Raw genomic sequence first — 12827 nt, forward strand, 5'->3', positions numbered from 1 at the left:
ATAATGTATGATGTGGATGTTAACGCAGAGTACTAGCTATATTTCACTGTATTTGAGGACCACCGCTCTGGAAACCTCTTAAAGCTACGGATCACATTCTGTTTTTACATACACACATTATTTCTACGTAGCTGCTGTTCACACTCAACCTCCCTTCACGTTTCTCTCTTTACTCACCATCCTCTGAACCATGATGATGTAGCCTAAATCTCTGCCTCGTTTGAACAAACAGTCAAGGCCTTTATGAAGGTTACAACCTTCTCTGTTTTTAATGGCAATTGCACAAGCAGGAATCAGTCCCTACACATTGGAGCAAAAACAATCTGCGTTTTGTGTGATGATGTAGGCTAATGGCAGTGGAGAGTTTAGCAGCAGCTATGTAGGCAGCGGAGTAGACAGCATCTATATAAATAAATAAACTATTATCGGGTTTCCAGAAAATCCAGAACTGCAGCCACTCCGATATGTGAGCTTTTGTCCACAGGACAAATGCTTTTAGTCATAATTGACTGCCATATCTGTAGTTCCTCCACATAAGCAGCTGGATGTGACAGATACCTTTTTATAGTTATATTTGTAAATATGAATTCTCATCGTATGAAATAATTAGACATACAGTATGTATTAAAATAGAAACATTATTTCATACTGGGTAGGCTGTAACTTGCTTGATTTTTTTTATTAACTGAATGATTGGTTTATGTATTGATTTATTGGTTGGTCGATTTGATTGATTGACTGAATGGATGGGCTTCCCATTTTCAAACCGCTGTTTTGTATATAAACACTTTTTTAAAGCATGTACAGCGCTACTGTATTCATCTGCATGGTTTCATTTTTGTTTACAGAAAATAACAGTATGTAAAACATTCTATCACTAAAGGGGAAATCTGCAGTTTAAATCATAACAACGCGGGTACCCTGCCACCAATTTTTTTTACAAATACCATTTTTACAAACAATGGAGTTAAAAAAGCATATGTATTCAGCATGGATCAATAGTTATATACAATGAATTTAAAAGTACAAAGGAATTGCAGATTGCCACTTTAAATATGGATGAAATCAGACAAAAAATAAAAAATCCATTATCATAATTCTCTCTCCTTCATAATTTCCCCTGTGTTTGCATTCAGTACCTGAGTCTATGGGTTAAATCTTAATCAAAGTAACATCACTGGGTCTCTGAGAAGATGGAGGGGTAATCTCCTATTGTGTAGTACACCGTGTCTGGTTTCTTTAGATTATTTCCTTTGCCCACTGGGTGGCGCTGTGCTGCAACTGGTATCTGTAGGGTGCTGTAGAGTGTCTCTGCCTGTGGGGGGGACTGTGGTTCTTTCCTCTCTTCTGATGAAGTGTACTCTTTGTCCCCTGGATGGCCCTCTTCTCCTTCTGCTACTGCTGGTACTGCTCCTGGTCTCCCAGAAGTAACGTAGATAGATGTCACCTCAGATCCAGGGGTGTTCTGTGGTTCTGGTCTTCCTGGTACAGCGCTCACTGGGTTGTCAACTTCTGGAACAACGGCCTGTTAGGAGATGAGTAATCATAACATGCAAATGATCATTGTTTAAAATTCTCTAGACTCTAAGATGTTGGGCGGTGGGGAAATGTTTTAACATGGTCATACCATGCATCATTTAGCTATTTGATATTGAATTTGTAAATGTTTTGATAAAATATTGAATTTGGCCTTTAGTCCCAAATCCCATAGAAACGCATTGAATAACACATTCATAAATGACAAAAAAGACTGTTAAAAATAATTAAGGAGTAAGGTTTTGAAGTGTCTGTCCTATATCTAGGAGATACAAGAAATCTCAGCAAATATATTTGCTTTTTTCCCCCCACATATTTAACTATACCTCCATACTTCCATACATTTTTTAAAGAAGTATCGGTTACCTTCAAACAGGTCGTAGAGCAAAATGGAGAAAAAAAAGCTCCCCTTTCTACAGTGTGGTCACATTCGTTTGTAGCCAAAACCGTTCAGATGCTACAGACATTTTCCTGAGACAACCGATTTCAGGGATGTCTCATGGTCTGACAAACACTGCTGTAGCATGGGCTGCATCTCAATCTACCACATCCGTCTATAGCGGCCTTCCGTATCTACGGTTGATTGAGATTCAGCCCATGCAACAAAAAAACTGATGTCTAGCTTAACCTGACAGATTTGAACGTGGATTTTATTATTATTTTACATATAGTTACGCAATGGTGCGTCAATAGACTCTACGGTTGTTTAAACATAGATTAATGAGAGGGTACCTTCAGTGGTAGTATTTCTTTAGGGGATCTTCTGGTTGATATGATGCATCCTACACCAACTAAGAATAATCCACCAGTAACAATGCACACAATGATGCCAACTAGTGATGCTGCAGCGATCCTCTTCTTCTCACCAATACCTGAGATGTCACACACACACACAGACCCACTCATTTACATAACACACACAAAAAGGAGCATATCCACATTTTTGCTTAAGAAGAATATAACTGCAATGATATTACAACTTTGTTGATTTTTTTTTTTATAATGCTAGAGGAATTCACAGAAAGTGGAAGTGAGTTAATTAAACTTACATATGTCCTCCATGCGTTGTGATTTGGCCTCTGCGTTGACATGATTGTTGATGATACACTGGATGAATCCATTACCACTGGAGACGGTGATGTTGACCTCAGAGACTGACAGAGATTCCTGGTACAGTGGGCACTGACCTCCATCACAGACAGAAAACATCCAGCCTGAACAATTCACTGTGATGTTACAAAGTCCTGTACTTGAGTTGGAGTAGGTCACCTGCATGGCTGGAATGGGAACAGCTTCTACAACAACCAATACAGTTCAGAAAGATACATTTTACATGTATGACTGGTGAAGACACTTTAAAGGAGATTATCTTTTTGAAACAAACCAGAAACACATAGCAGACTACCAAAACACACAAAAAAATCACTAAACTCACCCAACACCTTAAGTCTATATGAAGACGTTGAATCTGTCCAACCTATTTTATTTGCATTTGCAATGTAAATTCCACTGTCTGTGTCTGTCAGATTCTTAATGCACAGAGTGTGGTTCGCTGGATTATAATCCACCTTCTCCTTGTATTTAGGAGAGATGTCTTTTTTATCCACTATTACATCCTTTTGGAACTTCCATGTAATTCCTTTGAGTTGATCAGGTGGTTCTGCAACAGCCGACACACCGAACCTCCCTTCAACCCATACTGGTCTACTGGAGGGTCTTCAGCAACGGTCCCTAAAGAAAGAGGAAGAGGTTCACCGGGCGCAGAGTTTGCACCTGTTTATTCAGATAGGGATAATCTTAATAAGTGTTTAATCTAGAAATGCATGTTTTTACTGAGCTACAGTTAATTTAAGGAAATCAGTCAATTTAAATACATTTTATTATGGACAGAAATGCTCCTCAGCACCGGATGTGGAGGTCTTGAGCTGCGGTTGTGAGACCGTTTAGACGTACTGCCAAATTATCTAAAACGATGTTGGAGGTGGTTTATGGTAGAGAAATGAACATTAAATAATCTGGCAACAACCCTGGTGAACATTCCTGCAGTCAGCATGCCAATTGCACCCTCCCTCAAAACTTAAGCCATCTGTGGCATTGTGTTGTGTGACAAAACTGCACATTTTAGAGTTGCCTTTTATTGTCTCCAGCACAAGATGCACCTGTGTAATGATCATGCTGTTTAATCAGATTCTTGATATGCCACACCTGTCAGGTGGATGGATTATCTTGGCAAAGGAGAAATGCTCACTAACAGGGATGTAAACCAATTTGTGCACAGAATTTGAGAGAAATAAACGTTTTGTTCACATGGATCATTTCTGGAATCTTATCCCATTCCCGAAATGTATGGGTGTGATCAAATGCCCACTGACAAAGAAAGGATCAGTCTATAATTTTAATGGTAGGTTTATTTGAACAGTGAGAGACAGAATAACAACAAAAATATCCAGAAACACGCATGTCAAAAATTGTATAAATTGATTTGCATTTTAATGAGGGAAATAAGTATTTGACCCCCTCTCAATCAGAAAGATTTCTGGCTCCCAGGTGTCTTTTATACAGGTAACGAGCTGAGATTAGGAGCACACTCTTAATTATATGCATATTCTAGTTACTGGGCAGGAGTAGTAACCAGATTAAATCGGGTACGTTTTTTATCCGGCCGTGTCAATACTGCCCCCTACCCCCAACAGGTTAAATTAAATGAATCATCTGCGTCTAGCAGAGGATCATAAGATACCTTGCTTCTGGAAGCACTGCAAAAGTTGTTGACCCAACTACACCAATTACACTCGCATCAAATATATGTGAACGTGTTTCATAAAAAAATGTAGCATCAATGTACTGTAGGAGAAACTACAAAAAACCTAACAAGGAGGTTAGCAAAAGCTAACTGTATTCCTAACTTTATCATGCAAGCAAGCACATTTAATAGATACAAAACATGAGCAGCAGAAAGTAAAGAATCCATACAATACTAACCATAGTGGAGGATAGAGAGTAGGAGTATTCCCTGTTTGGAGAAGGAGAAGAGGGGACCACCAGACATCTCTGTTAGGCGTTGTATGTCTGTTTCATCTGTCTTTACGCCCTCCCTATCTCTCTGTGACTGACTAGTAGCTAGCTAGACTCACCAAAACACGCAGAGAAGAGAGAGAAGAGACTTCTTTTGATGAGGGCTGCTGTTCTAGAAAATAATCCCTGTATGTTAGTTGAAAAGGAAGTCACACTCTATAGTGGTTCTCTGAAAATACCCCCCTTTACTCAGCTGGAGAGTTAGACCATGAGGAGTGGGTGTGTTTGGGGTCTGTTACTGTCAGGCTGATGGTATCAGAACAGTGTGTGTGTGCATTTTCATGTCGGCGTCGTATGCCTGCAGAAGGGTTTGCATGAGTTATCTTCCATGCTCATTGCTTAGTGTGGCTGAGGCACATGAAACACATGCCCTCTTGTGCGTTTTCAGGAGAAAGTGGGTCCTAGCTTACTGACAATGGCCCCCTTCTTTGTTTCAGATAACATATTGTGGTGATGTCTCTTCCTCTATCTATTGGTCTCTGTGGCAACCTGCATCTGTTTCTCAGAAGTGACACAATGACCTCACTACTGTCTGTCTGTCTGACAAAACAAGTATTTCAGCAGATTTCATACGTTTTTGTGCGACTTAATTCGTAGGAATAGACACATTTTTGTGCGACTTCATTCGTAGGAAAATACACATTTTTGTGCGACTTAATTTAAAGGAAAATACAGTTTTTGGGGGGCAAACTTCAGACAAATCTTTTGAAAGTTATTGGAGCAATACAATTTGAACTTTTTTGTGTGTCTCACATATACACTGCTCAAAAAAATAAAGGGAACACTTAAACAACACAATGTAACTCCAAGTCAATCACACTTCTGTGAAATCAAACTGTCCACTTAGGAAGCAACACTGATTGACAATAAATTTCACATGCTGTTGTGAAAATGGAATAGACAACAGGTGGAAATTATAGGCAATTAGCAAGACACCCCCAATAAAGGAGTGGTTCTGCAGGTGGACCACAGACCAATTCTTAGTTCCTATGCTTCCTGGCTGATGTTTTGGTCACTTTTGAATGCTGGCGGTGCTTTCACTCTAGTGGTAGCATGAGACGGAGTCTACAACCCACACAAGTGGCTCGGGTAGTGCAGCTCATCCAGGATGGCACATCAATGCGAACTGTGGCAAGAATGTTTGCTGTGTCTGTCAGCGTAGTGTCCAGAGCATGGAGGTGCTACCAGGAGACAGGCCAGTACATCAGGAGACGTGGAGGATGCCGTAGGAGGGCAACAACCCAGCAGCAGGACCACTACCTCTGCCTTTGTGCAAGGAGGAGCAGGAGGAGCACTGCCACAGCCCTGCAAAATGACCTCCAGCAGGCCACAAATGTGCATGTGTCTGCTCAAACGGTCAGAAGCAGACTCCATGAGGGTGGTATGAGGGCCCGACGTCCACAGGTGGGGGTTGTGCTTACAGGCCAACACCGTGCAGGACGTTTGGCATTTGCCAGAGAACACCAAGATTGGCAAATTCGCCACTGGAGCCCTGTGCTCTTCACAGATGAAAGCAGGTTCACACTGAGCACGTGACAGACGTGACAGAGTCTGGAGACGCCGTGGAGAACGTTCTGCTGCCTGCAACATCCTCCAGCATGACCGGTTTGGCGGTGGGTCAGTCATGGTGTGGGGTGGCATTTATTTGGGAGGCCGCACAGCCCTCCATGTGCTCGCCAGAGGTAGTCTGACTGCCATTAGGTACCGAGATGAGATCATCAGACCCCTTGTGAGACCATATGCTGGTGCGGTTGGCCCTGGGTTCCTCCTAATGCAAGACAATGTAAGACCTCATGTGGCTGGAGTGTGTCAGCAGTTCCTGCAAGAGGAAGGCATTGATGCTATGGACTGGCCCGTCCGTTCCCCAGACCTGAATCCAATTGAGCACATCTGGGACATCATGTCTCGCTCCATCCACCAACGCCACGTTGCACCACACACTGTCCAGGAGCATGCCCAGGCGTTGTAGGGAGGTCATACAGGCACGTGGAGGCCACACACACTACTGAGCCTCATTTTGACTTGTTTTAAGGACATTACATCAAAGTTGGATCAGCCTGTAGTGTGGTTTTCCACTTTAATTTTGAGTGTGACTCCAAATCCAGACCTCCATGGGTTGATAAATTGGATTTCCATTGACTATTTTTGTGTGATTTTGTTGTCAGCACATTCAACTATGTAAAGAAAAAAGTATTTAATAAGATTATTTCCTTCATTCAGATCTAGGATGTGTTATTTTAGTGTTCCCTTTATTTTTTTGAGCAGTATATTTAGAAAAAAAAAAACTTGTTAACAACCCAATATTGTTAATCAACTAGGTTGTCACTGAAACACTTATATTATAACAGTAGCTTTATGGTTTTTGTTTTTTTATTAATGCCAATGCTGTTTTCTATGCTTGTTTTCGCTTAATACTTTGGGATGCTGGTGCTTATGTCAGATTTTATGAGGGGTGCCAGTTTGGCGTAATATCTACATAGGCGTACAGAGGCCTTTTTTAGCAACCATCACTCCTGTGTTCTAATGGCACGTTGTGTTAGCTAATCCAAGTTTATCATTTTAAATGGCTAATTGATCATTAGAAAACCCTTTGCAAATTATGTTAGCACAGCTGAAAACTGTTGTGCTGATCAAAGAAGCAATAAAACTGGCCTTCTTTAGGCTAGTTGAGTATCTGGAGCATCAGCATTTGTGGGTTCGATTACAGGCTCAAAATGGCCAGAAACAAAGACTTTCTTCTGAAACTTGTCAGTCTATTTTTGTTCTGAGAAATGAAGGCCATTCCATAAATTGCCAAGAAACTGAAGATCTCGTACAAAGCTGTGTACTACTCCCTTCACAGAACAGCGCAAACTGGCTCTAACCAGAATAGAAAGAGGACTGGGAGGCCCCGGTGCACAACTGAGCAAGAGGACAAGTACATTAGAGTGTCTAGTTTGAGAAACAGACGCCTTACAAGTCCTCAGCTGGCAGCTTCATTAAATTGTACCCACAAAACACCAGTCTCAATGTCAAAAGTGAAGAGGCGACTACGGGATGCTGGCCTTCTAGGCAAAGTTGCAAAGAAAAACTACCGTTCAAAGCTTTGGGGTCACTAAAATTGTTAACAAACTATATTTTTGCCAAGTAGGTTAGGACATCTACTTTGTGCATGACACCAGTAATTTTCCAACAATTGTTTACAGACAGATTATTTCACTTATAATTCACTGTATCACGATTCCAGTGGGTCATAAGTTTACATACACATAGGTTGGAATCATTAAAACTCGTTTTTCAACCACTCCACAAATTTCTTGTTAACAAACTATATTTTTGCCAAGTAGGTTAGGACATCTACTTTGTGCATGACACCAGTAATTTTCCAACAATTGTTTACAGACAGATTATTTCACTTATAATTCACTGTATCACGATTCCAGTGGGTCAGAAGTTTACATACACTAAGTTGACTGTGCCTTTAAACAGCTTGGAAAATTACAGAAAATGGTGTCATGGCTTTTTAAGCTTCTGATAGGCTAATTGACATCATTTGAGTCAATTGGAGGTGTACCTGTGGATGTAGTTCAAGGCCTACCTTCAAACTCTGTGCCTCTTTGCTTGACATCATGGGAAATCAAAAGAAATCAGCCAAGACCTCAGAAAATAAATTGTAGACCTCCACAAGTCTGGTTCATCCTTGGGAGCAATTTCCAAATGCCTGAAGGTACCAAATTCATGTACAAACAATAGTACGCAAGTATAAACACCATGGGACCACGCAGCCGCCATACTGCTCAGGAAGGAGACGCGTTCTGTCTCCTAGACATGAACGTACTTTGGTGCAAAAAGTGCAAATCAATCCCAGAACAACAGCAAAGGACCTTGTGAAGATTCTGGAGGAAACAGGTACAAAAGTATCTTTATCCACAGTAAAATTAGTCCTATATCGACATAACCTGAAAGGCAGCTCAGCAAGGAAGAAGCCACTGCTCCAAAACTGCCATAAAAAAGCCAGACTATGGTTTGCAACTGCACATGGGGGCAAAGATCATACTTTTTAGAGATATGTCCTCTGGTCTGATGAAACAAAAATATAACTGTTTGGCCATAATGACCATCGTTATGTTTGGAGGAAAAAGGGAGAGGCTTGCAAGCCGAAGAACACCATCCCAGCCGTGAAGCGCGGGGGTGGCAGCATCATGTTGTGAGGTGGTTTTGCTGCAGGAGGGACTGGTGCACTTCACAAAATAGATGGCATCACGAGGAAGGAAAAATTTGTAGATATGTTGAAGCAAAATCTCAAGACATCAGTCAGGAAGTTAAAGCTTGGTCACAAGTGGGTCGTCCAAATGGACAATGACCCCAAGCATACTTCCAAAATTGTGGCGAAATGGCTTAAGGACAACAAAGTCAAAGTATTTAAGTGGCCTTCACAAAGCCCTGACCTCAATCCTATAGAAAATTTGTGGGAGCAAGGAGGCCTACAATGCTGACTCAGTTACACCAGCTCTGTCAGGAGGAATGGGCCAAAATTCACCCAACTTATTGTGGGAAGCTTGTGGAATGCTACCCGAAACGTTTGACCCAAGTTAAACAATTTAAAGGCAATGCTTCCAAATACTAATTCAGTGTATGTAAACTGCTGAACCACTGGGAATGTGATGAAAGAAATAAAAGCTTAAATAAATCATTCTCTCTACTATTATTCTGACAATTCACTTTCTTAAAATAAAGTGGTGATCCTAACTGACCTAAGACAGGGAATTTTTACTAGGATTAAATGTCAGGAATTGTGAAAAACTGAGTTTAAATGTATTTGGCTAAGGTGTATGTGAACTTGTTCAACTTGTTCAGTTGAATCTGGGCGTAAGTCACATGACTTGGTCCAGCAGCAGAAGCACCAGCAGCATCTGAGAGATAATACACAAACACCTCCACTTAGTCAAACTCTACATGTCAAATTAAATTAAGAGCAGCAGACTACTACACATTCATACTGAAAACATTACATTACACTACCATTATCATTGTTGTCTGAGGGATTGATCGTATCGTAGATGTTAGTGTCACCTGTTGGTCAAAGAAGAGAGAGACAGGTTAGTCAGGTTTGTTATCCCTCAGCTTGTCTAGGGACAGAGATTATGGTAACATGTTGTTATACAAAGTGGATGTTGATCAGTCAGTGTATGAGGTTACAGAGAGAGGAGTGGTAGAGGTCTTGGCTGAGAGACTGACCATGCTGCTGATGTGTATACCCAGTATCAGGAGCCTGGCCCAGGGTAGATCCTTGGTCCTGTTGGGGGTCCTGGTTGTTTCTCTGGGGCTGAGGGGGCCTACAGGGAGAGAGATACTCAGCTTAAGTAGTACAGAGAAGATGTTATACTGTATGTATCAATATAGTTGAGAGGCAGGTGTTCTCACCAGAATATTCTGTTGAAACAGTAACCTTTTTATATTATTGATAAGGGAATAATATGTTAAAGGTAAGTGATTAAAGAATCCAACCCTGAAACGTAACTGATTAGTAATTAGTAGTTATGTAGCATGTGAAATGAAAAATTAAAGTGCTGAACGTAAGTCCCATAAGGTCTAGTAGAGGCCTGGGAGGAAGAGAAATGTGTGTGTGTATTAGTGGGCCTAAGAGAACTGTAGACATGTGTTTGACCCAACGTGGAGAGACTTAGGAGAAAACAGGGAATAACCCTCAAGGTCCCTCTAATCTCGGGGGAAAGGAACAGACAGCGCTGGGTAGTGATTAACAGTGGTGAGAACTCCAGGGAGTGATACAATTCACCTACTGTTAGTGTGTATGTTTATGTGTAGGTATGTGCGTAAGTGAGGAGGGAGGATAAAATGAATGACTTTGTGTAATGGACTTCAGAACGTTCTCTGAATAAACTGTACGAACCTTTTGCAGAAGCTGAGTCTTTGCCTAATTATTATTAACCCATTGTCTTACAAACCTTGGGGATTGGTCAAAACTTATTGATTGTTAATTATTATCATTAGAATAGAAAATTCTTCTGACAATTATATGTTGACATTTCTCTCCGAAACATGTAATAGAATGTATTAAATGAGACATAGTAAAAGTCTCACCTTTGCTGGTTGATATCTCACCAGCAGGACCAGGAGAATGACCAGTAGAACACCAAAAACAACCAGACCCACAACCACTCCTACTAGGACTGATGTAGAGGATCCAGGAGATACGACTGGAGAGACTGGAGAGAGAACAGCACAACACCATCAGACTCTGAGGTAGAAAATAAATATAGTAGTTAAATTCCTGTATGTATCTGAATCTGATGACTTGGAGATCAGAGATGTTCGGAGAGGGAATGACATGGTTTACTCTGTTCTCCTCACACACAGTCAGGGGGAGCAGCAGATCAATAAGGTATGGCTCACTGTGACAGGTAATGGTCTCAATCACAACTGTTCCCTGTTTTAAAGGTGCGCTCTGTAGGATTTATGCATCATTTGCCTCTAGGGGCGCAAGTGAGCCAAAATGCCAAAGGTCCCCAAAAATGTCACTTATTGGACGTAAGTCACATTCTACACAAGTTTGGGAATTTTACGTTTTACATTTCACTAGTTTGCCAGCCTATTATAGGCAAAACTGGTCTTTCAAATCATTTCAAATTGTTCCTCATTTTGATCTCTACTTTATTCAAATTTCATTGCCAGTTTTGTGTATTTAAAATGTGTTGTCTATTCACAAGACATTCCCTTGTTTCTCTTCAAATGTCCAGAGCGTCTCTTTGAGCCTAGGTATTCAGTGTTTCAATGGACGGCCACTGTGTGATGCCTCTTCAGTGCTCCTCTTCAGTGGAGGACACCAGCTGTCTTTGGGAACCAGAAGCTTCGTTTGATGGCTCTTTCTGGAGGGGGAGTCCCAACGCCAACATCTCTGTTGTCTGGGCGTCTTACAGCCCCAACAGAAATGCCACCTTCATATGTACTTCCAGAAACGGGCTCACTAACGCCTCTAAGGTTGTGAGGGAGATATGCCAAGGTACAGTCATTTCTAGGGCCAGGATTTATTTCTGTAACACATGACCTGACCAGGAAAAACTGGTGTATTCATGAACCTTGAGCGGGAGTTATTAGGCCAGCCAGTTATGCAGTGAGACAGGGAGGAATTATTGTAGATGCTGGTCAAGCTTGCAGTTGAATTTGTGAACAAAGTGAGGCCTTTTTTGTGTTCTTACCTTGTTACCATACTAATTTTTTCTCTCCCTATGTCCTCAGATGAACAGCCAAAGCCTGACGTGGTGGTGGAGAGGGAGAACCGCGTCCCCGGGATCGTAATGTTGCTCTTAGGATTTCTGTTCAGATGTCTTTTAACATATATTTTTAGAGGTGAGTGGGAATTAAATTACAATACATTTTAATTTCTATCAAATTTCACAGTGCCCTGTGTGTAAATAGATGCTCCCTTTACCTCTACAGGATCGTTGGGTCCCCCACGGGATGGTTGAGCTAACATAGGCTAATGCGATTAGCATGAGGTTGTAAGTAACAAGAACATTTCCCAGGACATAGACATATCTGATATTGGCAGAAAGCTTACATTCTTGTTAATCTATCTGCACTGTCCAATTTACAGTAGCTATTACAGTGAAATAATACCATGCTATCTGTTTGAGGAGAGTGCATAGTTATGAACTTGAAAAGGCACATTTTGCAATGTTGATGCAACATTTTGAACAGAAATGCAATGGTTCAGTGGCTCAGTCTAAAACTTTGCACATACACTCCTGCCACCTAGTGGCCAAAATCAAAATGTGCCTGGGCTGGAATAATACATTATGGCCTTTCTCTTGCATTTCAAAGTTCTTGGTATAAAAAAATAAGAAAAAAAACACATGTTGCATATTCTTAGCTGAAATGAAGACGCGTTGCAACTTCTCTTTTGTGTGCTAGGTGGAAAATAGAAGATATCACTGACTGCCTTGTTTTATGTCTCTCATATAGTCCCTCACATGCTTATCATCCAGGTTCAACAAGTCACTTTTCTTTAGAATCTACTTTCCACTGGGTACAGACACCAATCAGCTCAACTTCTGGATTTGATTTACAGATCTAGAGTTGCCAAATAATGTGAATTCAATGTCAAATCTACCCCCAAAAATCTGCATGTCCTTGGATTTAGGTTAAAAGTTAGCCGAAAAAAAGATGAAATGCCTTACATTGCTGAGTTGTTTGCAAATCCAATCACTTTTCCATGT

At 41.0% G+C, this 12827-nt stretch overlaps 2 protein-coding genes and 1 long non-coding RNA gene across 3 annotated transcripts in view; all 3 read right to left on the bottom strand.

The window, feature by feature from the left end:
• Positions 1–662: 662 nt before the first annotated feature.
• LOC106578024 (uncharacterized) lies at positions 663–5439 on the bottom strand. Its single transcript, XM_014156572.2, has 5 exons — positions 4519–5439; positions 2972–3267; positions 2586–2831; positions 2269–2408; positions 663–1525 (listed from the first exon to the last, which is right to left on the bottom strand). Exons 3-5 carry the CDS (start codon positions 2809–2811, stop codon positions 1175–1177), a joined length of 717 nt encoding a protein of 238 aa, XP_014012047.2. The 5' UTR covers positions 2812–2831; positions 2972–3267; positions 4519–5439; the 3' UTR covers positions 663–1174.
• Positions 5440–9429: 3990 nt separating this feature from the next.
• LOC123728628 (uncharacterized) lies at positions 9430–10010 on the bottom strand. The gene is made up of 3 exons (XR_006760251.1): positions 9829–10010; positions 9613–9663; positions 9430–9503 (listed from the first exon to the last, which is right to left on the bottom strand). It is a non-coding gene; the product is annotated as an uncharacterized lncRNA (long non-coding RNA).
• LOC106578032 (high affinity immunoglobulin gamma Fc receptor I-like) overlaps positions 10011–12827 on the bottom strand; it is an 80048-nt gene continuing 77231 nt past the window's right edge. The window contains exon 8 of the mRNA XM_045700599.1: positions 10011–10039. Coding sequence (XP_045556555.1) covers positions 10011–10039 — 29 coding nt within the window. The remainder of the gene's footprint in view (positions 10040–12827) is intronic.

This window comes from Salmo salar, chromosome ssa18 (genome assembly GCF_905237065.1).
Source record: "Salmo salar chromosome ssa18, Ssal_v3.1, whole genome shotgun sequence".
In the NCBI taxonomy this organism is placed as follows: Eukaryota; Metazoa; Chordata; class Actinopteri; order Salmoniformes; family Salmonidae; genus Salmo; species Salmo salar.

What these genes read in the sequence shown, in the direction of transcription:
- LOC106578024 (XM_014156572.2), bottom strand. Translation starts at nt 2,811, where the DNA reads ATGCAGGTGACCTACTCCAACTCAAGTACAGGACTTTGTAACATCACA. An exon ending in ACAACGCATGGAGGACATAT is followed by an intron (nt 2,409 to 2,585) that starts GTAAGTTTAATT and finishes GTGACATCTCAG; the next exon opens with GTATTGGTGAGAAGAAGAGG. An exon ending in AAGAAATACTACCACTGAAG is followed by an intron (nt 1,526 to 2,268) that starts GTACCCTCTCAT and finishes ATCTCCTAACAG; the next exon opens with GCCGTTGTTCCAGAAGTTGA.